At 47.0% G+C, this 27,709-nt stretch overlaps 1 protein-coding gene across 6 annotated transcripts in view; it reads left to right on the top strand.

Moving 5' to 3' along the window:
• Nucleotides 1–171: 171 nt before the first annotated feature.
• LOC105559437 (aryl hydrocarbon receptor nuclear translocator homolog) overlaps nucleotides 172–27,709 on the top strand; it is a 50,299-nt gene continuing 22,761 nt past the window's right edge. For 5 of the 6 annotated variants that reach the window (XM_012007712.1, XM_012007711.1, XM_012007708.1 and 2 more), the window contains exons 1-3: nucleotides 172–268; nucleotides 4,327–4,375; nucleotides 24,935–25,015. In XM_012007712.1, coding sequence (XP_011863102.1) covers nucleotides 187–268; nucleotides 4,327–4,375; nucleotides 24,935–25,015 — 212 coding nt within the window. In that variant the 5' untranslated portion in view covers nucleotides 172–186. Of the gene's footprint in view, nucleotides 269–2,624; nucleotides 2,918–4,326; nucleotides 4,376–24,934; nucleotides 25,016–27,709 lie in introns of those variants that run through there. The other variant, XM_012007713.1, reaches the window with a different exon arrangement.

Below are 27,709 nucleotides of genomic sequence, written 5' to 3'. Positions count from 1 at the left end.
TGTAGCCCGCCGACCGCTACACGACCGCGTGATTGTGTGCGTGCCGAATTTCCACCACGCGCCATCCCCCACTACCGCGGTGGCTAGGTGGCAGAAACGCAAATCTGATATCACTGCTGCGCTCTCGTTCAAATCGGCATCGACGGGGTAAGCGAGCGGCGACGGAACGGAGGGAAAGGCCGAGGAATGCGGCAATCCAGAGGGATCCAGCGGAATCCGCGCAGGCGGTTCGGATTAAACGTAATTGTAGGACACCGTTCGACATTAGGTATTGTTTTGTATTTTATTATTTGCAGCCGAATAATCATATTCCGTACAGATATTATTTTTGGTAATATTTATTATGTAATTCCGCAATTGGCGCATATTAGAACGTAACCATGGTTTATATAATACCCATAAATAACCATGGAATTATATAATAAATATTACCAAAAATAATAATATCTGTACGGAATATGATTACGTATAAATTTTCTATGTTAATAGTGTATACCATAACCTCTACGGCGTTTATCGACGTGCCACCACGTGCCACTAGCCGGCCATTTTTAGCGTTAAAGGCCTTCACACATAAAATTCCGTAAGGACGTAAAACGTAAGCATAAGAAAATCGACCAATCACAGTCGAGAACGTAAGGCAATGACGCAAGCAGTAGCAAATCCAATCTGTTGATTTTCTTACGCTTACGTTTTACGTCCTTACGGAATTTTATGTGTGAAGGCCTCAGACGCTGAAATCTGCACGTTTAGACATCTGCGCAAAGGTGCTGCGCGCGCGTTTGACGCTTGACGCACGACGCACGATGCTTCCATGTAATAGCACCTTTAGGGCGCGTTCGCAACGCGGGCATTGCGAGTCGCGTCAGGGTGCTTTCACATGGAGCGTAAGTTGCGTAGCGTAACCTGCGTATCGCCAATCGCAGGACTAGTTCAACGGAATTATTGAAACGGTTCTATCAGCATGACCCTGTGATTGGTGATACGCAGGTTACGCTACGCAACTTACGCCCCATGTGAAAGCACCCTCACGCGCGCGCGAAATCGCAGCGTCCGATGGGAATTCGAGTCTCCGGTTTTTCGATATTGATCGGGAATCGATAGCACCAGCGAAACGCGACGACGAAACATACGTAACGACGAGCTCGTGCGAACGGACCCTTCGATGATGCACCGACCAGTACCGGGTCTCTTCATCGGCCCTTGCACACTGCTAAGCGATAACGACATAGCGATAAGCGGGAAGCACAGCTTGGGGCTGTGGGCCATCGCACACAAAATTGCATAGCTGCATATGCATAGCATAACGCTGGGTTTACAATGGCCGCGTTCAGCAGACACAACTGTTGAGTGAGCGCTCAGTGATTTCTTAATATGATTGGCTGGATCTAAAAGTATTAACCAATCATACTGAGCGCTCACTCAACAGTTGTGTCTGCTGAACGCAGCCAATGAGAGTCGCAGAGTCGTAGCCTTGAGAATAATCGACTGCGATTGGTCAATTCCGTCAGACAGATAAGAATTGACCAATCATAGTCGATTATTACAGCATCGAGCATTAAGTCGCCATAATTTACATAACATGTAAATGCTACGCCTATTGTTCAGAATTGTGCTGCAAATGTCAAAATTACATTAACATAAATCACCTACATCACGAGACACGGTAGTGTCTCGCGCCAAGTATAAGCGACTAAGTATAAGCGACAAGCCTAACCACGCGCGCGACACCAACCGTGTAAGTTTACGCGAGTTGATGTTTACATCAACTTTTTTCATGTAGACAATGGCCGCGTTCAGCAGACACAACTGTTGAGTGAGCGCTCAATGATTTCTTAAAGTGATTGGCTGGATCTAGAAGTATTAGCCAATCATACTGAGCGCTCACTCAACAGTTGTGTCTGCTGAACGCGGCCATTGTAAATTAAAAGAAATAGCTGTCAGAACGCACAGCACAGACACGAAACTTTGGGAGCTTTCCAGCAAGCGACACAAGTCGACACAAGTGTCGTTCTGTCTTTATTATTCATTGAATGCGAAGAAAGACAGAACGACATTTATGTCGACTTGTGTCGCTTGCTGGAAAGCTCCCTTTATCGACAGAGTCAGAAAATGCGTAACGAAATAGTTGCAAAAGTAAAAATGGGCGTAAGGACGTGCAAAGCAGCCTCCCAAAGCAGCATTCAAGTAAAACGCGGGCGTGGCCGCTCTCAGGTTTCTCTCCGGTGTTACACCGTGTCAACCCTTGCTGGGGAGCGTCTGTTATTTGTCCATTGTCCAAACATGTTGAGCGTCTCTCCGGATTCGATCTCCGGAAGAGACTCACGCGGGAGGCCTAGAGATGGCGCGCTTATCTACACCCAAAAAAGGCCTCGACTGATGACAGTCAGTGTACGCGCCCGCGGTAGATCCGCGCGTTTCTCGGCGGATTTATTCGTCGCCCCGTGGAGTCCGCGCGCCGGAGACGCCTCTCGACCGGCTCGACGGAGTATCCGCGCGCCCGATCCCGCCTCGCCGATCCGGACGCCGCGACGATCGGGGCCGACGGGGCGGTATCTGCCGTATCAACGGATTGCCGAGAATCCGACGAATCCGGGGCCCCGCTGGCACCGGGATCTTGCGCCGCGCCGCCGACAGATCGCGCGCGCACGGCTTTCCGTCGTCCCGCGGCGCTCCCGTGGGGCCCCCGTGTGCGTGCGTGAAAATAAAACCCCGGAGCCGAGTGGAAACTCCAAAATGGCGCGACTGCCAAGTGTAAACACCCAGTTTTGATGTCGGTGCGGAGTGTGGAAGCCGCCGTACGCCCGCGTCGATATCCTCTCGCGCCCCCAGCGCGCCCCGTTTTTCCGTCGCACCGTGGCAACAGGAAATTCCGGCTGAATGTTCACGGTATCCTCGATCGCCCATTCTATTCCAGGTAAAATCGGCCGCGGGGTTTTGTTACCTCGTCCGCCCGCGCGTCGGGCTCGTGGAACCGCTCGCCTACCGCGGCGAGGAGCCGCGCGACGGCCCCGCGGTAGGCGCGAGGGCTCGCTTCCCTGCCATTTTCTTCCCCGCTCGCGCGTGCACGCGCTATTCGGACGCGACTACCACGTTCCGCCTAAATTGCTCCAGTTTGCCGCGCGGGGTGCACGGCCAGGCGGAATGAACTCCGGGCTCGGTCGAATAGCGGCTGACGATCTCTCGGCTACCCTCGTACCAGGCGCGATAATAAAAGTCCACCTACTATGGTTAGCGTTGTTTCGATGCTGGCACTGACGCGGTGGGAGGCTGTTGCAGCGATAGTCGACGAACTGTTGCCTGAGCGAAAATCCTCACCTGACACGCGGTTTTGATTCTAGAAGCGGGAGAAGAAAGGAGGATCGATTGTAGCATTTAACATGTCGAACGACATAGATGCGACTGGTTCTCGAGCTCGACTGCGTCGTCCAATCGTAGTCACCAGACTGTTGTCCATCTTTCGGTTTGTTTTCTGTTCCTGCACTGGCGAACTAGTGCAGTAAGCTAAGATGAGAAAAAATATACTTGTCTAAAGGCCTGCGTCCGCGACGCTAGAACGTGGTCCAAGTTCTAGTCTCGAGAAATGTGCGGCCAATCAACTTGCAGCTATTCCATGGAAGCTGCAAGTCGACTGGCTACACATTTCTCGGAACTAGAACTTGGCCCAAGTTCTGGCGTCGTGGACACAGACCTGTACTCTAATTTATTGCAGCAACAGGAAACAAGCCTTTTATCTCGAGATGATGTAAATCATGTAACGGGACGATATAGAGCATTAAATGTAAGTGGGGAGAGAAGTTCCCCTTTGTAGAATTTACCCTGAACATCACGGTAGTCGTGGGACAACGTGGCGTTTCGGAGAATTGTACGAGAGCTCTCTGGTATCCGCTGCGACGAGCAATCAACGTCCATCACGAGAAAAGACGTTCAATCAATTTTACTGAAGCACATGGTAAAATTTCAAGTAGCTCTCAGAAAATTCTTCGAGACGGCCACATTGTCTCGCAACTGTCCACGATTTTCAGGGTGAATTCCGAGAGAGAATTCTCCCCAAGAAATGTACAGCCAATCAACTTACAGCTCTATGGAGTAACCTTGCAAGGTGATTGGCTGCACATTTCTCGTAATTAGAACTTGGACCGAGTTCTAGCGTCGTGGACGTAGGCTTTGATGTCCCGAAAAAGGCGAGTGACGCCTAGTAATATGTACACCACAATGCCCTCAGCGGTTTATCCCTCGCTTTCGTACCTTCTGGAACGCCTTCGAGTCGAGCCTTGCAAGGACGTTGTTTTGTCACCACGCTAACGTGCATTATTTTCTGTGCAGGGAGCGACCCGAACAAAATGGCACAGAAGCGCAGTGCTGTCCACATAGGGTGAGTCACAATCATGTACTTAACTTTGCACGAGACAATTGACCTTGCGCGAGTCACTTAAGCATTTAATCGGCCTGCATTTAAGTATCTCAGATGTAAGTCCACGTGCACAAATGGAAGCTGCGCGTTGGTATATTTTGCCGAACGAAGACTTTGATGGCGCGTAGAAAGGCGCCAAGTGAAGATTTCAAGAAATAACATTCTTGGAGTACTATTTCACTTGTCGTGCGACAAACCTTTAAAGCGTATTGATTGACTGAGGGGCCGGTTGTTCCACCTCTTGGTAAGTTAACTGATAGTTCAAGTCACGCGTGTGTCTTTGTTTTTCCTGCAAAATAGACAAAGACGTACAATTTAACTACCAAGAGGTTGAAAAAATCGGCTCCGAAACTGATCAGATAGAAAGTCTCTTAAGATTCGACAATTTGTTTTCATCCTGCAACCAATCGGTACGCAAATTCGTCGACAAATTTGTACGCCAAATGTAATACCAGCCTTACGCGTGTGACGTGTCTCGCGTTCGAAATAATAGAAACAAAATTGTTAAGTGCGAACGCTTTCTTTTCTTTTTTTTTGCATTTTTCGTGTCGAGCCTTCGCGCGAGGGTGGAACGAGGGAAAAGATCGTCCGCGCGAGACGAAAATAGCCGCCCCGGCGTTAACGATCGCGGTGAAATTTCGCCGCGTGTTACCGGTTACACGCACACGGCGAACTTGGGTGTCGCGCGCTTGATTGACGCAGTTCCGAGAAATGATGCAGCGCCGGGATCAGTTACGGCGTTCGCCACACATAATACACGGTAGGCAATTCTCCGCCGCTACCCCGGCTCACAATGCTGTGCCACGCCGCACCGCTCGGCCAATACCGCGCCGAGCCGCGGCGAGAGCGGCCCGCGTTGCGACATCGCTCAAGAAAACGCTTCGTTATCGCAAGCGCCGCGCGTTAAGGCCGAATCAGACTAGCAATTGCCGGCACGGATTGGATTGGGAGAGAATTTATTCTTAAAATTTATCCTGAAAATCGTGGGACATGGCATTTTGAAGAACTTTATGAGAGGTTTTTGGAACTTTGCCATGCATTTCACTAGTAAAATGTAAACTAAGTATAATTACTAGTAAAATGTATGGTATAATAAAATTTTAAAAACTCTCATAAAGTTCTTCAAACTGCCGTGTTGTCTGACGATTACATGATTTTCTGGATAAATTTTTCGAGAAAGTTCTCTCCGTGTAGAGGACAATAGTTATTCTCCAATTCCAATCCAATTCGAGTCGGCAATTGTTAGTCTGATTCGGCCTTTAGACTGTCTTAGTCGTAGACGTAAGATAAGACCGAGAAAAACTTCGCCGTCGTGAAAGTCGTGAAAGTGTATTGTACACGACTTAAGTTTTTCTCTGCCTTATCTAACGTCCACGACTAACATAAGACAGTCTTAAGCGTTTACGGATCGTTCTCTGCCATCAGCCTGAGGCTATCGCAGGCGCCGCGCGTTAGGCTGATGGCAGAGAACGATCCGCTTAAGGGCCTGAGCGGAAAGATTGTCGTAACCGTTTACGATGCCGTCGCAAGGCTTAAGTCTGTGTCAGAAGTCAATGCACAAAGAATTGTCGTAGACGTATGTTGTATTTATCGCAAGACTGTCACATTGACTTGCGTCTTATTACGGAATCGTAAACACTTACGACGATCTTTCTGCTCAGGCCCTAAGGTTGGTTCTACCGTAGACGCAGCAAGTCGCAAGAAAGCGACCAATCACAGCCAAATATGAGAAGAATAATCGACCAATTTCTTGCGGCTTGCGACTCACTGCGACTATTGTAGAATCAGTCTGAGACTGTCTTATTGTTAGTCGTAGACGTAAGGCGCGGCAGAGAAAAACGTAAGTCGTACACAATAGCCTTTTACGACTTACGTTTTTCTCCGCTACGACTAAGCAGTCGTAAACAGATCGTTCTCTCCCATCAGCCTTACTCTCGCCGGCGCGCGGGTCTCTTTCTCGAAAACACTTTTCTGCCGCGGGGCTACGACACGCGAGGCGACGCGCAAATGTCAACCGCCGTTGTATCAACACGCTCCCCGCGACCCTCCTTATATCGTGAATTTCCGATCTGTCGGACCCGGCCCTGCCACGATCCTTTCGGCGCGATAAGACTGAATACGTCCGCTCTGCTTTCTATTACCGTCCCCGCTCGCTCCGACACGTACGCTCGCTTCTTATCAATTTCTCGCCGTTGCGTGTGTATCGCGTATAAAAAAAATCGTTCTGAACTCTCACATTTTTACCATGTCGCGGGATTTAAATGTAATCGAACGAAGGATAACTCTCCCCGGGTGAGTTTCAAGTAATCGGAAGAATCTCGAGGATAAAACACTTCGGTTGCTTGTTTTCTCTCGCGTCCGTAGCGGTCTCTTGAAATATTAATAAGTTTCGGTTCTCCAATTGTGTTCTTATCCACAAGCAGCGACGCTGAATGAGGGGATCTAACTTTAGATACAACGATCCATATTCCGAATATCCTCTTTTATCTGCTAAAACTAGCCTCGAAGGATTCTTTGTTGACTGAAAAAATGTTTTCCCGGCACTTTTAACGACAAAAGAGGATTCAGAATACAGGTATACGTCAACGCGTCGGATTTTAATTAACACCGGAAGAATGCGAGAAGTCGAGTGAGAAAAGAGTCAGGTCGAGGGGTTTCGAGGGGACGAGATCTCTCGAATTAAGCCAACGGCACACGATACTATAATACAATATTTTTCCTACTGGATCGCTTACGAGAGCCAATTTAGCCTTAAGTCACCTGATCTAGGCACACGATACTATTTTTTTTCTACTGCATTGCTTGCGAGAGCCAATCAAGATTCAGCTTTAAGTCATCTGATGTAAAACTCTGCATCCTTATTGGCTCTCGCAAGCAATCCAGTAGGAAAAACAGTATCGTGTGGCGTTGGCTTAAAACTCTGAATCCTTACTGGCTCTCGTAAACGATCCAGTAGGAAAAATAGTACCGTGTGCCGTTGGTTTTAGGGTCAGAGCATGGCACAGAGCGACGTAATAGCTTACGTAGATTAGCGCACAAGCTTCGTATGTCGTACTTCCCCTCCAATTGCATATGACGTTACATTTACGCCAAACTTTGTGCGCTATCTGCGTTTACGCCTGCGTCTTTGTCGTGAGCTGTTACGTTGCTTTGTGCTCCGACCCTTAATCTCGGGGAAAAAATCAAGGGACAGTCCCCCGAAACGCCGTGGTCCGTCGCTCGCGAGCGATCGAGCGGCGGCGATGCATCCTGGTTAAAAGTCGTGGCTTCGCAACGGTGGCTGTCCCGGGCTCTCTGGTGGGAGAAGTGATAGTCCTCACCGGGGTATACCGCAGCAGCACATTATGCGGCTATGGTGGAATCAGTCACTAGCGAGTTGTGGGTGGTGGCTAGTCGGCGACCCATCCGTCCGTCCGTCCGTCCGTCCATACGTCCATACGTGCGTCCGCGAAAGGTCTTTCTCGCCTCACACCTCGCCCCGCGGGTCCTCATCGATCGCGATCGAGACCGCGACGCGACGATCGTTGTCCGAGAGTGCGCCGCGGGGGGACTTTGGCGCCGAAAATTGGACGCCTGGTGTGGTTCGCTCAGTGAGCTGGGCTACTTTTGTGGAAGAAACAAAATCTTTTCGATTGATCGTAGCATTTCAGCAGACGTAGCTGGAAAAGCTTGAAGACCCTGCACGAGTTAAGAAAAGTTATTTCGGTGTTGAAAATTAAATGCGTGGAGTTTAAGTATCCGATTAAGGAGCAACGGTTCGATTATCGCCGAGGATTTCAGTCGTTCTGAGGAAAAATCGACTTTTTCGTGGACTCTGCAGCAGACACTGAATTTTGGAGGAAGGCATGCGATTTCATTGCGATTGAACTCGTTAGAGATTTTAACGAGGAAAGACTCATTAATTCCTGTTGCCGGTGACCGCGGCGTCGCCGAGGAATTTTGTGGCGCGGTTTTACGCGGGGAATTCGACGCATCTGCGATTTGCGCGCGTTTCTCGTTACGCAAGCTCAGCTGAGTTGCTTTCGAACGAGTTCATTTTGCGATATGGAACAAACGTAACGCTGGATCCGAACGTTCGACCGCGGACGATTTCGGAGACCAACTGATCCGCGCCGCATGATTTCCGGCACGACGAGGATTTGCGTGCGCGCGACTAGATTCGCCAGAGTCAACCATTCAACACGTTCAAAATATACATAAATAACGACTTAGGAGAAGAGCAAACAGATCGACGAGACATTTCCGAGGAGCAGTGACGCGCGTCTAGTGAAGCAAGGGAGGACAGGCTCTTAACTTCGATCACGTACGAAATTGGCTCTCGTTTCGAAAAAAAAGCTAATTCGCCTCGCTCAACTTTCCGTGCGATCGGCCGAATGGCCCCGAACAGTGTTTCCCGGGACAGGTGATCGACGAACGCCTACGAATCGCCTCTGCGCGATGGCCGTCGCTGCGAGGAAGCCGCGAGGCGAGGGTGAGATCGGCGCGATTGTTGTCCCGCGGATCGTGCGCGACGGTGCGTGCGAAATTCGGCGCGAGTGCAGCGACGAGGTCGAGAATCGCGCGAGGTCGAGGATCTCGTGACGATCTCCGCGCGACCAGGTTCTCCGTGGGACCCGGGGAGGACTTTTCTCCGGGAGCGAGCAGCAACGGTCGCCCTTGGAAGAACGCCGGAGAAACAAACAGCAGTTAATAGAGCGGGCAAACTAGTTATTGGCAAAGCGAATAGAGCTCGCCTCGTGAAAGTGGCCGATTTGACGCTTTCCAAAACCGAAATCGCCGCGCGCCGGAGGCGCACTTCCGTGACGGAGCTTCTTCTGCCTCTCCGCGCTTTCTTTCCTGGTCGATTAATCGTGCCGTCGCGTTGACCGGCGAAACCCGAGGAATTCGGGGAGAAGCGACTTTTGTTCGAGCCGCGACACCTTCGGCGCGCGGGGAAGAAGGTCGCTCGTTGGCGGCGGCAACGGCGCCGTCCTCGTGTACGTCAACTTGGAGGATCCTCCACGATAGAAACGGAGTGGAGGAGCAAAATTGTATTTTGCAGCGCGTGTGCACCAAGAGAGAAAGCATCGGGACTGCTCAGTCACAGATAAAGACAATTCCGGGAGATGTAGAGCAATCCAAGATGAGGCTCTCGCATTCGCTCGTCTGCGTCTTCGTCGAAAGTTTGCCACACATTTCGTGGATCAGGTGTTACGCAGCCTCGAGTAGTCGTTAATTGATGGAAACTGCCGCGCGGAATTATCGGTCAATTATCGAGTCGAGCGTTTGTCTCGCCTTTCTCTCGTCGCCCATCGAGCATGTTGTGGGATAAATTTTTGAAGAGCGCGGACAAAATAAGCGAATATAAAATGATTAAGGCATAAATTATTAAAGCGCGCCACCGCGCGCCCTTTCGAGATCGGTGAAGAAGTACGCGAGCGCGAACGTGAGTAGAATTTAGATACAAAGGCCTTCGAAACTCTGAAGTATCCCCGACTAACGCTGAAGAGGGAAACGCGAAGTACAAAACTGCCTGGTAGACCGATGGTAGATCTACATCTTGCTCCGGGTAACGAGATGACAAGATAATTCGGTGGAAGGCGAGCGCAGCATAGTCGAACGAGTTTTCTGCATCGGGAATCTCGAAATCGTGCGCCCGAGCTATTAAACCGTCAAGATATTTTCTTTTTTATTTCACCGTCGACCGAGGCGCAACATGACGAGACGCGATAAAGAAACGAGGGTGGAAGCCATGTTTTATCGCCAATTCCCCCGTCGCGTTAGAAGAATGTGACGAACATTTCGCCGACTCTGGGATTGTGTGTAACGAACCGACGAGGATAAGATACGGAGTACAGTGTGCGGAAGCTGTGAACGACGTTGCCTTGTTTATCGTGCAGTAAGGTTTTCTTTTTCCAACGGGTGATAGTGTACGTGTGTCATTAAAAGTAGAAAAGTGCGGCGGAGCGAATAATCTCGGTCGACGATAGGACGACGAGTCGGTGATTTAAGAGTAACGTGTGATTAGCTCGACAATACGGGCGCGATATTCTGCGACGAGAGACACGGGGGTGCGTCAGTGGATAATCTCCAAGTAACAGGACGGCGATTCGACGACGATCTCGGTGAAGCCGCGACGACGAGCGTAATCTCGCCGCGGCGACATGGGGAATTAGCTCGCGCGCCGCGGCTGACTCCTCGGGAGAGACGGCGAGGGAGCGTTTTACTCCGACGTCGGCCGGCAGCGGCAAAAGAAAACCGCCAAAATAGAGTATCCCGGTAGCAGCGGCATGTACGGGGGCGGGTCGGCGGGCAGCGCGGGTTACGGGGTCGGGCTGGGTCCGGGCCCCTCGCATTACGCGCCCCCGTCCGCCACGGTGGGCTACCAGTTGGGCCCGCCGCCGCCACCGCCGCCCCCGCCCGCCTGTCCCGTCACCACGGGAAGTCAACTTCTGTCTTACGGGCCCGACCTGTCGCCCCATCAGGTCCAGCAGGCCCACGCGGAGACGCAGTCGAAACGACGGAGGTAAAAAGGCCCACGTTTCACCGTTACTTTGTCGTTGTATACGTTTTTCCCCTCCTTTGTCTTTAGGACGTGGTGGTTTGGTGGACCTTTGGTGGACGCGCGCGCAGGGAATTTTTTGAATTTCCATTCTCCCTGATCTACCTGGGAAAATATACACTGGGGTCGGATCGTTACGCGCGGTTGCTTTGTCCTTTTAGAAGCGCCTTTATATTGTATACGTATAAATGTATAATATGAAAATACTTTTTACAACGCGGTTATCGGACTTGATAATTTTCACGACGTTTATCTCTGTCGTACTTTACGCGAGTCTCGATCGCGTCGAAACTTTTGCGAATACAGAGATTCTAAGGCGTACAAACTCTCAGCCGTCTTAATCGCACGCCTTCAATTAGCGCTCGCCACATTGCAATTCATCAGCCGACGAGTCATTCTGACGTGATGCCAACAATTCGCAGAATGCGCTTGTTTCGCGATCGCGCGGAAGAAAAAAAAGAGAGGAGGAAAAGAGTGAGAAGAGCGTAGGAGTCGTACTCTTTAAATTGAGACAGAGTTCTATTATTTCGGCAAATCTCGGCATAAAAGGCGGGGCGCTTATCGGACAGTTAAAAAATTCTGAAAAAAAGATGCTCGAATATATTTTAAATGATATTATCGATTAATGTATCTTAAAGTGGAGGCAGAATTAAACTTGAGGTAAAATCGATTTTCAAAAATAAATTAAATCAGTATTGTGTTTGCGGCATTATTTAATATATTGTAGTTGCGTGAACGCTCAAATTTGCAATTCGATAAAAAAAAAGTACGATCTATTAAGAGCAATTCAGAAATGTCCCCGTTGACAATAGAAATGTGTGAAAAATGTAAGTATAGCTTTACGTCGCGTAATTTCATTCCATGCCCGTCATCGTCGCGTATTATTGTTGGTCTTTATACAGAATGTTATTGCGGAATCAGCAAGTTTTCATCCGCATCAGCACGTCGACGGACAGCTCGCGTAACGAATTTGTTTTTCGCTGCAACTAACTGGTTGGATATCTCAGCGTACACATCGAACACGACGTCGGGGAAAAAAAATTCGAACGTAAAATAATTCCTATGCACGAGCTCGCACGTACGGTTTACTGATTACAGTATCTTTCTTCATTTTTCTTAATTTTATCTTTTATTCGTCGCTTTCAGATAAGATTTAATTGTGCTAAATATTTTTCCTCTCGCCGATACGACGTGCTTCCGAGCCGGCGCGACGTTTCTCCCCGTACTCCAAACTTTTCACTCGCGCATTTCCCATAGACTTCTAACAGTACCGGCCAAAAGTACATCACCTTTACGTTCTCTGAGCATAACTTTCGTCGAAGTGCACCGAATGTGCTCAAAATTTTACAGTAGACACCCGATTACAGGTACATCTTGTACACGAAGGGCATGGAAATTTGACAGAGTACATCATGATTTTCGAATTTTTCATTCGAGCACTGTAAAATTAGTTATGCTCCAAATATCGAAAGGTGATATATTATTGGCCGGTACTGTATACACTACTAGACTGCTACCTTCGAGCTAAGGAGCGAGGCAAGAGTTCCGCCATGTCTTGTTAGATAAATCAAGTAGTACTTTACATACAAGTACTTGCGTACTACTTTATTTACCTAACAAAACATGGGCGGAGCTCTTGCCTTTTCAACTCGAAGCAGTCTAGTAGTATCCAGAAGTCTGTGGCGTTTCCCCTAGTTTAGAAGCGTCGTACGCGCCGCTCGGTGTTTCTGCGATGGGGGTGAAAGGTCGGTCTGGTCGGAAATATCACCCCCGGTTCCACGCTCCGGGGCGAAACGGGAGCGCGAAGGGGAGCGTCTCTCCCTTTTCTCCCATTCAGCCATTATATCTCCGCCTCGCTCTCGTCGAACCCGACGCAGTCACGCGCCATTGATCCCGGCCTCGTCTCTTGGCGGTCGGACGTACGCGTGTCACGACATTCCTGCCGTTTCGCTGGCAGCTTTGGACCCGCGCGCTGCTGTCCGGTTCGATCGCACGGCGACGATTCGCGCGGACTCGAGGACCCGTGGCACGGATGTTTACTCACTTGTTGCTCACCCTCCGGGGAGATGTGCGGCCAAAGTGAGAATTTTCAATAGATTCACACCTCGTTCCGAGAGGCACGACTCGATCTGAATTATTTTACTAGATATCGGACCAGCGTGGAATTTTTCCTTGGATTGACGAAAGAGAAAGCGCGAGGGCAGACGGTTCGGCGGACTCTATCTGAATGAAGGTTCTACTTTTGGAATTAAAACGACCGTACACGGCGAGAATTTTTTCTTAAAATTACCCTGCAAATCGTGGGACAACGTGGCATTTTGAAGACCCTCACGAGAGTTTTTTTTGTTTTACCTTACATTCTGGTAAAATTTCAAAAACTCGCATAAAAGTCTTTTTGAAACGCCATGTCCCGCGATTACGTGATCTTCCGGATAAATTTTGAGAAAAAATTCTCTCCGTGTACTAAACAATCAGATACGATATTCTGAAGAGTACGTTCATGACTTGTAATTGAACAGATAACAGAAGCGTATTTTTTTGTACGATTGTGCTTTTCGCTTAATTTCAACGAAAGGCAATACTGCCACCCCCCCCCCTTTTTAGGTTCTTGTTTCCGATTTGAAGAAGACATTCTGTAATAAAGTAATACGATACGATTAAGATGTCCTGCTTACCGTTTACGGGCTCGAACTACATTTTTAATCGAATTCGCGCCGCTTGTTTCCTGCAGTGTACTCCGCACATAAAGATTGACACGCGTATCTTGTATAAAAAAAACTTTTCGCGCGCTCGGCCTTGAACGAAGCGATACTTGGGTACAGTCATCGAAACAACGATAACGATAATCTCTCGGAACCATAACGAAACTCGTGGCGAAACGATATTACGAGAAGGATACTCATAATTATAGTCCTAGGCACGTGCGGCGCGATAAGCCCAGATATCTAAAAATATATATTAACAAAAATGCCGTCGCGCGATAGGTGGGAATTTTATCGACAATTGCGATGAAAGGTTTTTTTTTTTACGTCGCCGCCGATAAATTTTATTGACAGATAAAACGGGATTAATTAGCGAGATTAAAAAGCACGTCTATATTAAATGCGACGTAGGCGCTTCGCTGGTGGCGCGCATCGGGAGTTTTTACGATGCAAATGTAATCCAAATAGCATTCGCATAATTGGAACGTATGTTAAAATGATTACTGCGCGCAATTAACATCGAACGGCAGCGGAGGGGGCGTGCATTTAATACGTGCATCCTCGCACGCACACGCCATGCAAAACAAAGTATGTTTACGGGCACACGGACGGCACTGAATCTCAAACCGTGAAGGACAAACGCGAGCTTGGCTTTTCATAAAGATGTGTTATTTAAATTGTATATTAAAAGCCACTTTATAAAAACGATGAATAAAACGATATCTGTTTTTTGTTCTTTTCAATAATGCTCTTGGCTAATAACGAATGGATTTCTTCGTTAAATGTATACAGTCAGGAATCGTTTTTATTTTATGTTTCGATTATTCTGTTTATCATATTTTTAAGAGAATGAAACTCTAGGGATAGCTGTCAATGTCTTTTGTTCTTTTCAAAAATGCTCTTGACTAAAATGATAGAAGAATCCTTCCCTTAAATACATAATCAGAAATTGTTCTTTATCTTGTATTTCTATTATTCTTTCTATCACGGTTTTAAGAAAATGGAACTCTAGTGAAAACTAGTCAACTTTTAAGAGAATGAATCTCTAGTGATGGCTGTCAATGTCTTTTGTTCTTTCCAAAAGTGCTCTTGACTAAAATAATAGAAGGATCCTTCCCTTATATACATAATCAGAAATCGTTCTTTATTTTGTGTTTCGAGTATTCTTTCTTTCACGGTTTTAAGAAAATGGAACTCTAGTGAAAACTAGTCAACTTTTAAGAGAATGAAACTCTAGTAATAGCTGTCAATGTCTTTTGTTCTTTCCAAAGTGCTCTTGACTAAAAAGTGCTCTTGACTAAAATAATAGAAGGATCCTTCCCTTATACATATACATAATCAGAAATCGTTCTTTATTTTGCATCTCGAGTATTCTTTCTTTCACATTTTTAAGAAAATGAAACTCTATAGTGAAACCGACAACTGTGTCAATGAAAAATAAACGATAAGGGGAGATAATGAAGAAACGGTGATTTTTCTCGATCGTGCGCCGCCGCCGCTGCTGTTGCAGAAGCGAAAGAATTTTCGCGACGGGCGGCGCGCGCGGCCTTTACTTCCTCGAGCGCTAATGAGGTGTTACGCAGCGGCATCACTGTGCGTTCGATCTGCCGCGTCCTCGCGCTGCCGCGAGGTGCTGCGACGCGCACCGCTCGCCGCGGTGCAAACAAACTGCCGCCGTCGATTGCAGAAGCGCGCGAACTAATGCGAGGAGCTTAGCGCCGCGCGTGCGGATGGCGCGCTCACGTGCGGGCGCAGGCACGCGGCAAAACCCGCTCGTCGCGGAATTCGTCACGTAGCGGAGATTTGCGGCCGGCCCGGTCCAACGCAAATCCACGTGACCGATTACCAGATCATTACGTTACGCAATAACGTCGTTTCCCGAATCCCGCCGCCTTGTCCGACAAACTCGGCGAGTCGGGGAGTTCCGTAAAAAAAAAGGTACCCTAGATACGTGCGGGGTGAGAAAGCCTCCTCCTGAAGAGAAAACAAAGAGCGGAAACCTTGTGTGTTACTGAGAGAGAAATGTGGGCTTTTGCACTCTATTACGATATTAGGGTTTCTCGATATTCAGTTTGAAAACTCGAAGCGTCGTGGAAACGACTCTGACGATCGTTCGAACTTTTAGTTGAACAAAAATCAAAACTGGAGCCACCCGGACACGATTACGTCAGCGTGCGACTGAGAGAAGACCGAGCGAGCGTACAAATCGCCTGGCCGTGATTATCGGCGGCATATTCGTTCTCGTGCGGGAACGATATTTTTCCGCACGCTTCCGCCGCCGCAGGAGTCGTTGAACCGGATGGCTTGACGCCGAGGAAAGTGTGTTTCGAGATTGAAGCGCGCGCGTATTATTTTCATTCATAATTAAGACCCTGTTAGTAACGCTCCGTACGCGCGGACCGCGATGCATATTTATGTCATACACGATCGACATGCATCTGGACGTGCGCACGCTGTTCGCCGTGCGCGCACAAGGGAACTGTTGAATGGGGAACCGAGAGATAGAGGAAAAGAAAAAGAAACTGACAGCAGGTTGAAATTCGTCGCTTTTCGCCATTGAATTACCGCGACGGAGACTGATCGGCGTTCAATATCTCGCGAGTTTCTCTACCTTTCTTGTTAGGCACAAATTAAAAATAAAAATATCCCGAGTCGAAATTTTGACCCATTGAACCCTTCATTCTGTTATATAGTAAGACCTGAGAAGTAAAAGAGATTGAACTGCGAGTACAAAATTTACTCCTACTTAAAAACTGATAGTGTCGGAGATTTGTACCTTTGCCAATTTAGCATTAAAGTAGGTCCTTTTAAGTAGGGGCTAAAGTAAATTTTTAGAATTAAAGATTCAAGGGAGGAGTAAAAATATAATGTCATCAAAGTGGGTTATTGCTGGTCTGTGTAGGTGTATAAATCAGCTAAGTACCCAAGTCGAAATTTTGACCCGTTAAACCTTTAATTCTGTTATAGGTAGGACCTAAGACAGTAAAAGAGGTCGAACTGCAAGTACAAAATTTACTCCTACTTTAAAGCTGATAGTGTTGGAAGTTTCTACCTTTGCCAATTTAGCATTAAAGTAGGTCCTTTTAAGTAGGAGCTAAAGTAAATTTTTAGAATTAAAGATTCAAGGGAGGAGTAAAAATATAATGTCATCAAAGTAGGTTATTGCTGATCTATGTAGGTGCATAGATCAGCTAAGTAGGTGTAAATTATCCTCAAAAGTGTCAAAATAGTACCAAAATTTCGACTCGCGATGAGATATCGTAAAATTATGTGAAATAAAACTCGAGCAGGTATGACGACTTCAAGGCTTCTTATTCGGCATAGATTAAAAATAAATATGGGACAGTAAAATTATGTGGAATAAAACTTGCAACTCCTTCTGTTGCGCCTTCTCTTGCGCCATTATTTATTATTCTGCTGTTTGATATCCGAGAGATTTGTAAATTACTATTGAAGTACGAAGCGCTAAAAATAACATGGAATAAAAATGAATGTCCAGAACGGAAGGAAGGCGAAGCAGTCAGTTGTGCATCGTTGTTTGTTGTACGCACAAAAGTACTAAACGGCGTGCGCAATTAAGTCGATTTCTCATTTCCTCTTCCTTGTGTGTCGATTCGCGTGACTTTCCGCTCTAGGCAAACCAACCCGCCTTAGACAATAAGGATTTTCTCAGGCGTGAAAACGGTTGAGTTTCTGATCCGTTCCGTTCCGGCGTAAGATGGAACGTAATCGAGCAAATCTCAACGTCGGCGTCTATATATCGCTCGATGAAGTACAAACTTGGAAACTCTGCGAATTATTAAAACAAAAATAACACCAGGCGAAATTGCGCGGAGTAAACATGACATAAAGAGTTCACGTGTTTTTGCTAATGTTCAAAATGCATGGCACTTTGTTAGCGACACGGAAGACCTACGGCTGCGAGTCAATAGCGAAAATTAATGGCATTAAGAATCGGTTGCCCTTGGCATCGTAGAATCATTTTGAAACTAGAGATCCGAGGCAGCGATTGATGCGATACCGACAATCTGCGATCTACAGGGATCCCTAATTTTGCGGATCTGTGATATCACGGATCTATAATATCAAGATACCGAGGCTCACAGAAATGCAGGTATTTATCGCGTCAAGGATACATAGTATCGAGAATCTATGATAATAGATTCGGTGTAACAATGAATCCAAGGCTGCAGATATCAATCGCGGTCTCTGATACCAAGACTCTACGTCGACAGAATATCGCGTGTGTGTAATAACAGAGGTGTAACAAAGAAGCTTGAAATCGACCGATGGGGCCCAAATCTATTGGCAACAAAATCGCACCGTGCAAGAGAGATTGAAAAATTACGCAAATGAAAACGTTTTCTTGGAAATTCCGGCCCGCGCCTGATCCGAAGTAACCAGATCCGTGTTGATCGACGACCCGTTTGTCCCCGTATGTACGAATTTCCGATAGATCCGTAACAATATATATTTCTGCCCCGAGATCGAACCGGTCACGGAATGCCTCGGGCATTCGGATCAGCTTGGCGCCGATGGAACGTCCAGCGATGGTGCGTCTCGTAGCGCCGATCGACTGTCTAACGCCTAAGCGGCTGGGTGACGTAATTTTTTCATTACGAGAACGGTAATGCTGGCGGCCAGGCTTGCATATTAAGGCGAAAACAGCGTGGCCATTGGTGAGCCTCGCGCACTACCGCCGCAGCGAGGGGCGGTCCATCGTTCTTCGACTCCGCGACTCTTATCCGTTCTCCAGCGACCTTATTGGTCACCACCTCCTCGATCGCTCCTGCCGGCTCTCGTCGTCGCCGATTGCCGTGACGATTTTCCACGGCCCGCGATCGATCGGGACGCGTCGCGCCGCTGAGATCTTCTTCTTCTTCCCTCATTTTTCTCTTCCGGTTCTTCGCTCGCCGAGAATACCCGGCGATCCTCCTCCGAATTCAACGCGCGAAAACTCGGCAGATTTATAAAATAAATGGAAAGGTTTCTTCCGTGTTTTCTGTCTCCGTTGATATAACATTCAAGTTGATCAGTCACGCAAATGTGAGAAAAGTAATGTTTGAATTGAAGATTTATGAAATGTTGAGATAATGAGTTGATTAATAAGTAAAGTTTTTTGCCGCGAAAAATATTTTTCGCAATGAATTTAAGGATATTAAATATTTGGATACTTACACCCTGTCACGGCTCTCGGTCCTCTATTCCTTCAAATTTGTGTTTATCGCATTTGAGCCATGCAAATTTTATTAATAAATAAAAGCTTATTAATTTATTAATTCAATTCTTAACATGTCATAATTTTTCAGTAAAGGACAAACATTTTCATAATGTGAGACGTACACTTTCCTCCATTTTGGAATTATGGAAATGTTTGTTCTTTACTGAAACATTATGACTTATATTAAGAATTAAATTAAGAAATTAATAAGCATTTTATATCCCGTCCCTCTGTACGAAATAAAGTATTCTCTTAGAAGATATTTGGATATATGTTTAGCGCCCCGTGCAGAAAAGAGTAGTTGTAACACGTGAACCTTAAGGAACGGCGAACGTAAATGCAAGAATACGATCGTGGACGAAAGAAGGTGGGATAGGGGGATACGAGAGGGTCAAGTCGTGACTTCGGCGCCATACGGAAAAATGCAAAAAGGCGCCACCGTAAACTGGACACGTCACACGAATTCCTCTTCTTTTTCTTCTTCGAAAGTGTATCGTATTTCTTTTTCTTCTGGCTGGCTCTTTAAACTCTCAGAAAAAAAGGTGCGAAACTGACGACAGAGCTGAGAAATATGTGCAGCTTTACGAGGATCAAAGTGTCCGTCAACTTTCTTAAATAATGTCAACTTTTTAACGCACGTATTTTCATATATCGCGACTAATAATTCCTATATGAAAATTTAAGTGAAACTTGCATTTCTCGATTGAAATAACTGACAATGAGATATAAATAATTTCGTAATCACAAAAAATTTGGCAGAAACTTTGCCTGCAACACCTCTTATAATTCTTTGATCTTGGTCTCACCGAGGATGACCCGAAAATGGGTCGAAACGTTCGATGATTAATTCACAAATTCAATACAAAGTTTCATATTGGACATTTTTGCACGAATACTTGCGTTGACTCGCATTGGCCTTCTCTCCCCCGCCAATTTGTTTATAAGGAGCCGTCTCTATTCTTTGGATTGATTTTCGCTCAGTTCTCAAATATTCCATAAATACCGAAGAACCCGGGTAACATTAAATAATTGTGTTCAATCACGTACGAAGTCGCACGTTAAACGTACTCGTATCTAATTATCAGTCAGCGCTCGATAAAAATGTATAACAGGCACCACGTTTCGTTATGAAACAGCTCGGACGTTCGCGGGGGACTATCGTGTCGCTGAATTATTAACCCGTTATACCTAAACGGAAATGCATCGTATACCGCGTGCGCGCGTATCGCAATAGCGGGTACATGTGTCCGCTCTCTCGAGCGACGTTTCGTTATTCCCGCGCAGCACGGCTACATTAAAAGACACGACAGTTTACGACGGTATCCCGATAGCGGAGATAACGATCGCCGCGTACGCCGAAGTATCGGCGCTTTTGTTCCCACGGTTTTCGCGACGTATACAAATTATCGGGCGTTCCGGGGCGCGTAAACGGGGAAATAGAGCGGGGGCTGCCCCCCCGCCCCCCTCGACCCTCCCGATCGCGTTACGGGGTCTACTTATAATGTACGTGGAGCACGTAAAACGAGAAAAAGAAAGAGAGAAAGGGACGGGAAGAGAGAGAGAGAGAGGGGCCATTTCACCGTAACATTGTGCATTGCGTCTGTCCGGTCCTTCAATCGGCGCCGCCGAAATTCCGAACTGGACTGCCCAAATCGCCTCCGTGTCAAGGGTCAAACTACCGTAATGGTAGAGCGGCGTCAAAGCCGCGTATCCCCTCTCTCTCTCGGATTTGCATCCAATTTCAGGGATGCATTCGCCGACGAATGCGGACCTATTTGTTTAGCGGCTCTTAAATTTCCCGGGAGAAAGGTTTGCTTCAAATTACCCGAAAGATTAACGCGTTGCCTGACCCGCCGAAGCTACAGTCAACGGTGTAATTTCATTGTACGTACCAAGGTAATCCGGCAATTATATTTTTAATACAACTTGTAAACTTAGAGAAAAAGAGAGAGATACCAATGCTGAAGTTAGTAGCCAAGTTTTTCTCCCTGGTCGAGAGCTGCTCTCCTCGTAATTGCAGGAAAATAATTAGTGGCATTTTCTGATCGGCAATCACTAATATTATATATGTTTATCGATGCAACGTGCAATCATAGAGTGCAATCATAGAGTATGTTGAACATGACATTTAATTATAAATTAATACTTGCATTACGCTCCGTGCCAGAGAATATGTGTCAAATATCTATTATATTATATTACAAACTAATGTCCGACCATGTAATGATCCAGGCATGACGGTACCTTTTCGCAAAGGTTAAATAAGGAGTTGGCGCAATCGCGATTAAAGCGTGCCGTTTCGATAAAAGTGTCATCGATCAAGCTCTCACAATTTTTAACTTGTAATTACATACCCGAGATCATTTTAACACTACAGTGTGCGTAGACGTTGCGTGTTGAAAAACCGGGCTTCTCGTTCGTCATAAATAAATCTCGTAGAGAGAATAGAGTCGCTAAGCCTACCGCGCGAGATTTTCTATTTGCGAAACACCTATTAAAGTCGACACGTAATACCGCGCTGCGCATCATTATGCGCTTCATACATCTCCCCGTCGCACATTTATCTCTCTCTCGCCTTCAGCTGCCTTTTTCCCCCATAATTTTCACTTTATCGTCGCTCTCGGATACTTTTCTCGGTCCAGGACAGAGAGTGGTGGGGGGGGGGGGGAGGAGGAAGGAGGGGTCGGAATTTATAGCTCTATCGCCCTCATATTCGCTTATGATGCGAGCCAAGGATTTTGTATACAGCGGATGTGGATTGAATTAAAATAGCACTTGGAGCGGCGCTCGATACGCAGAATCGACGTACGCCGGATGGAAATATTGAAAATTCGAATGCAATTAAAAACGCGACGTAACGAGATTAGTATCTCGGATGNGGAAATCGATATGCTCGCCCACCCCCCCCCCCTCGGTCAATCGTAGCAAATCGTTCGCGATTGATTTGCATACACGTCCGTTCCCTTTCCTCTCTTCTAAAACTTTAGCCCCCCGAGGCTTTGCCCGCCCGCCGCGAATACTTCTCGACGTCGTCGACTTCATCGTTTGCGAGGCACGCATACGCGTCCGTTAAGTCGACGTAATACCGCGGGGCGCATCATTATGTACTCCATAAGTCTCCGTGGCTCCCCTCCCCCCCCTCCTCTCTCTCTCTCTCTTGCGAGAAGGAAGAGGAGCAGGAAAAAAGAAACGCGGAGAACGTGGGGACCGAAGGGAACCGAGAAGGTTCCCGCGCAGGAAGATGACGGAGAGGGAGACGGAGGGTCAAGAGGGGGGAGGGCTCTCCCTCAACCCTCCTCGCGCTCGCGATACCCGGATACACTCGCTGCCGGGCCCTACACCATCCCTACCCTCGAGTCCGTGTTGGGTCCGTGGTCTTTGCGCCGGGGAAACGAAAGAGGTGGGTGGGAGGAGGGAAGGCAGAGAGGCCGTGCACCGTCTCCTCAACGCGACGTTCACCGGCGGAGCGAGGGGCCTCCGCGGCGGGGCACGGGCGGGATGGGGCGAAGCGGCGGTACGGCGGGGCGGGGGGGTTGCCGGTAAGTAAAGGGGTCTCGCTTTTTCGCTCAGGGTCAGAATCGTACATCACTCGCGCGGGCGCTGTGCAATACGGACTGACGATCGGCCGGGTTTCTGCGCGCGAGCGTGGAGCCCGCGCTCGCGCAATGAGAGCATAATTTTCTATTCGCGTACCGTAGAGACGGCACACACGCTCTACACCGGTAATGAGACGATTGGTGACGGATTTATCGATCTTCGATTTATCTCCTCCCTTACCCCCCCCTCCCTCTCTCTCTCTATCTCTGGCCCCGTTCCTCTTCTCTCACACCGTTCTCCGACCCGTAAACGCTCTCGCTCCCGGGCTTCTTCGGCGAATTCAGCGCGTTGTCGACGTGATAATCGTGCGCCTCGTTTCAACCTTTAATTAAGGATTAGATATGTATGTAGAACTCGACGATTGATTAATTATAGCGAATTCGGTTGCTTGCACTAGAGACCCTGTAATCAGAGACTGGCCATAAGAGTTCGTCAAATTCCTGCGAGCGAGAGAGAAACGTCATAGGCTATCTCACTCTTCCACAATTCTACGATCGTAGAAGAGTCAGGGTCTCTAGTTTGCACTAGTGCGCACCGAGTGCACACTAAGGCCTGTTTACAGTCGATTCTTATATTTAAGGATCGTCTCTTGTAATATTTAATCAGTAAAACGATCTGTATAGCATCCATACGGATCATTTTTTGGCTAGATACTCTTTGATCATGTGTATAAGACAAAGTTAACTATAAAAATTTACTATAAATAGGCCTTAGTGTGCACCGAGTGCGCACTGGTGCGAGCAGTCGAATTCGCTATTAATCAATGATTGCATTTTGTTGATTTTATCCCGTGTATCGTACACTCGTATTATACACAATTCGCGTGAACCTGACGATCGCGAATTAAGAGAGATATCTGGAATCTCTTCGCGTCATCAAGCTGAATGATGTACGTAATTAGCCGTTGCCTTTCTCGCTGAATGATTCGTTATGGTCACGATGGACCAACAATAGCCTTGTATCATGGAACTGACGATTGCGAATTGAACGAAACATCTGAAATTTCTTTACGCCACGTGACCGAATGACAATCGGCTCGCTCTTCCCTGCGAAAGATCTCGTTAACGGTCATTACGATCCGACGGTAGCTTGAATGGAAAAGCCGATCGAATGAATGAGCGCGCATATCGCGCGGGAGATCCTCGTCGTCACTTACTGTTACGGGCGCTCCAGATTTAAGGGGTGGGAGAATGGCCGACGACGGCGATCCTGCCGGTGACCAATTTTGGAACGGCACGGTCACGTTTGGCAGTCCGGAAGCGATTACACTTTACGTATCGGTGACGCGACGCACGCGGAATTTCTATTATTCGCTCCTTTCGGGTGCCGAACTCGACTATCCGCAGCCATTTGCCCTTAACGTATTGGATTCACTGGAAAAGAAGTTTTCGCTGCCGTAGCTAATCGTGGCTTGCTAAAAATATTTTGCTGCCATGACTGTAAGTTTCTAAACCACAGCAAACGATTTGCTGTCTAATACAATAGGCACAGTAGCAAAATATTTAGTCACAACTAAATATTAGCTGTCCATATTTTACAACTGAAATTCAGTTGTCACATGCAGGTTTTAGCTACATGTTTCTTTCCGCGTAGCTAGTACGTTCTTTTACCATTCACTTAATTTAATCTACTCTCGAGTATTGTTACGGGACAGTCCCATAGAGTGTTTCATGTCCATTTCCACGATTGCAGATTATCTTCGATCTCGGTTTAACCTACCTTTTATCCTTTCCTAGTTTCTAGGAATTGAGAAAAGAGGAAAACTTGGTTAATCCGGGATTAAAGTTAATCCGCATTGATAGAAATGGGCGTAAATGAATCAACGACACGAAATCAAAACAATGGACGAATTTACACGGAAGGACCGGCTAAGGCAAAAATAACTAAACTTAAAACCAACTAATCAGAATTCGTCAATGTCGCCAGCGGTAATTAACAACGTCAGTGTTTTCTTGACCATACCTGGCATCTTTAATAATACAGAAAATTTATTGCATATAATATGCCTCGGTGGTCGAATTGGCGAGACGCCCGCCTAGAGTGCAGAGAGTTCCAGGCTCAAACCCTGGCTGAGGTAATAATTTTTCGCAATAAATTTTCTGTATCATTAAAGATGCCAGGTGTGGTCAAGAAAACACTGACGTTGTAAAATTAAAATGTTGCCGTATAAATAGTAGGGGTATCTAGTTATCTGCGTTGTTTTGTGTTGCAACATTCACTAAGTTTACTGCACAAAACGCATATAGTTGTCGCCACTACTTATCATACCAATGTAGGTATGACAACCAAATATTACTACTTATTGGGGTTGTGCCAACTCTAATTAGACATGTGGTAACCATATTGATCTCTCCGTGTATAAGCGATTAGTAAAATAATCAGTGCCGTAACGTTCGGTGAATACGGATTCGTAATACGACTGGTGGCTAATGCGTTGCGTTTTTTTATTTATTTCGCAGATCCGACGAGGATGATCCGAGTGGCTGTAAATATAGGAGACTGGACGATGACAATGTACAGGACAAAGAGAGATTTGCCAGGTGAGTGTTGCGCTTAATTCAGCGACTAACATTATAACAATATAACGACCTTGCATTACAATAATACGGCGACCTAATATTTCGCCGTCGAACAACCCACGTTTCCGCCGTTCGAACGTAATTTCGATCCATTTCGCAATTTCGCCGTGCCATTCTCAAGTCAACTAAACCCGATTACAATAATCAAGCTTTTCTAGTCGACATTAACCGGCCAGTGTTTTAATACAGAAAATGTATTGCGAAAATTATTACCTCAGCCGGGGTTTGAACCTGGACTTCCCTACTCTCTAGGCGGGCGTCTCACCAATTCGACCACTGAGGCATGTTACGTCGACTGAAAAGGCTTGATTATTGTCATTTATCACTGGCAAAGTGAAGAGATTTCTATGTTTAAACCCGATTACGTTAGCCGGATCGACGAAAGTTAATCTTCGAAGGCAATTCGCCTCTCTTTCTCTCTTCGGCGTTTGTTAATTCGCCTCACGAAACCGCGACTCGATATGTTTCACCGGTACACCCTGTACATACGCCTTCTTCTTCAAGTACGAGAAGGTACATACATACCTACATGATACCGGGCAATGTGAGGAGCCGATAGCGGAATGGGAAGCCCTCGAGGCTGCTCCAGCGTGGGAACATGAGGTACTTATACGCGCACCGGAGTGCGCGTCCTTCAAGTCCGTGTACAACGAAAGAGACACGGTACTTTGATTCCCTTCCGAGATATTTCGGCTGGCACGGGCATTAAATTCGCCGGACAAAAGCCGGAAAATAATGTACAACGTGAGACGCATAACTTACGTGTAAAATATGGCTGCTCCCCAGACGCCGTGAATAAAAAAAGATCTACGTCAAAATCTTCGAGGAATCCTCTACGTCGAGTGTATCAATTACGCGGGACGCGTCGCAGTTTCGTGTCTCTCCTCTTACGGATATTCTTCGATATACGTACATCTATTCGTCTTTAATTAATACTTTGTGACATTTGATTATTTAATATCGATCATTTAAAGAGAGCGAAGTTTCGATTTAATTTTTAATTTTAAATACTGAATACTTTCTAAGCGATTCGGTTGGCACGGAAACGAAAAATATCGTGGTTTTACTTGCTGCGTTCATTGGAAACGAAAATAAATCACGCCGACGTGATCGGGTAAGAACGATCGATCGCGATTGATTGACTTATCAATAGACAAAAGGCAAAAAGAGGATTGGGAGGTTGAGCCTACCGCGTGTAACATTGATCGGTCGTGACTCAGCCCCCTGCTTTGTGTAACGTGACTGTGTATGGCGTTACGTCTCTATTAAGCACCGGGCCCACGGTGCTTCCCTACCTGATATAATCGTGGTATAAGGCCAATCATAGGTAACGAGAAATATTATTGGAAAAACTGAGCATAAACGCGATTCCGTGCGAATGTAGCAATGCCAAGTAAGAACGTTCGTTCGTTATAAAAATTCTCATTGCCCTGTGATCCACGTCGTTGACATCTACAATTGGACAAAATAACGCGGTGAATAGTAAGTCGAGGGACATAAAATTATTTTGGTAGTGCGTAAAAAGGTGTTGGAGAATCGTTGATTGTGTCACATTTCTCTTCTCATTTTTCTTATATTATCTAGAGGCACTCGGTCTTTGACGCGTTTTTAATTCGCCTTTGTGTTCTTCGATGCGCACTACACATCTTCGCCGAATGCCCGAAGCTACTCGACGCACGTTGTAACATAGTTACATTCCTCTCACTGTTCTTCTGTAACCGAGATGCAATCATCTTTCGTTTCACTGAACGAGATTAGAACGCCGCATATCTCTATTTCTCTCTCGCTTTCTCCCTCTCTTTCTTGTTTTACGATTTTACTCGCCATTCGCAGTACATACTTGCGAAATGATAGTACGGAATTGCTCGCGAGCGTTCCTCGCGTTGCTCGATCTGGTTGTTTGTTCGTGGCAGAGGGTTAGCTAGGAATTTCTCATCTCGTTAATTTCATGCACGCGAGAAGAAATCGCATGGTCTACCCCAATTGGCGCCGTATTATGTTTATCTTCATCTACATCGTTTGTTACAACCGTTCCAGTGTCTAATTAAAGACCAAACGCACAGACGCGCACACCGTTCGAAACGTTTGTCGCGATTCGTGAAGTTCATTATTAAATTTTACCCCGTAGAAGAGAAAACCCCCCGTCACGTCGTCCGCCATAATACCCGGCCAATAAAATAGTTTAATTCCTGGCCAATCATCCGATTTGACTTTAGAAAGTCTCACTTCGGCCCGACCGATTTTGCCTCGCCGAAAAAAGGCGCTCTGTTATTTTTTAACGCCGGCCAATCTGAAGACCCACTGTCGATCCGCCATAATAGCAATAACGATATCTTATCCACGGTCTCTCATCGCGTGCCGCCACGGGTGGGTCCGTGGCGGTTCACCTGCAATTCCGTATCCGCGCTGTCGTTTCGCAGGTATATACGGTGCCGCGAAAGAATACGCGGGCTCCGCGGCAAAGACCGGCCGGCAACATTCTGATGTCGCGCGCTCCTTCTCTCTCCTCTTCGTCGCGCCCCTCTCCCTTTCTCGCCCCCGGTCCTCCCTCTCTCTTTCTCCCTCTGGAGAACCTCACTTTTAAGTTAATAACGCAATTACTGCCTCTCCTGCCGCAAGACGCGCGCGCCTCTCCTCTTGCCGTCTGCTCGTAAC

Source organism: Vollenhovia emeryi, unplaced genomic scaffold, assembly GCF_000949405.1.
Source record: "Vollenhovia emeryi isolate VEMERY1.0 unplaced genomic scaffold, V.emery_V1.0 DF939271.1, whole genome shotgun sequence".
NCBI lineage: Eukaryota > Metazoa > Arthropoda > Insecta > Hymenoptera > Formicidae > Vollenhovia > Vollenhovia emeryi.
Note: the sequence above shows the minus strand (reverse complement) of the source record. Positions and strands in the feature narration are given on the sequence as shown.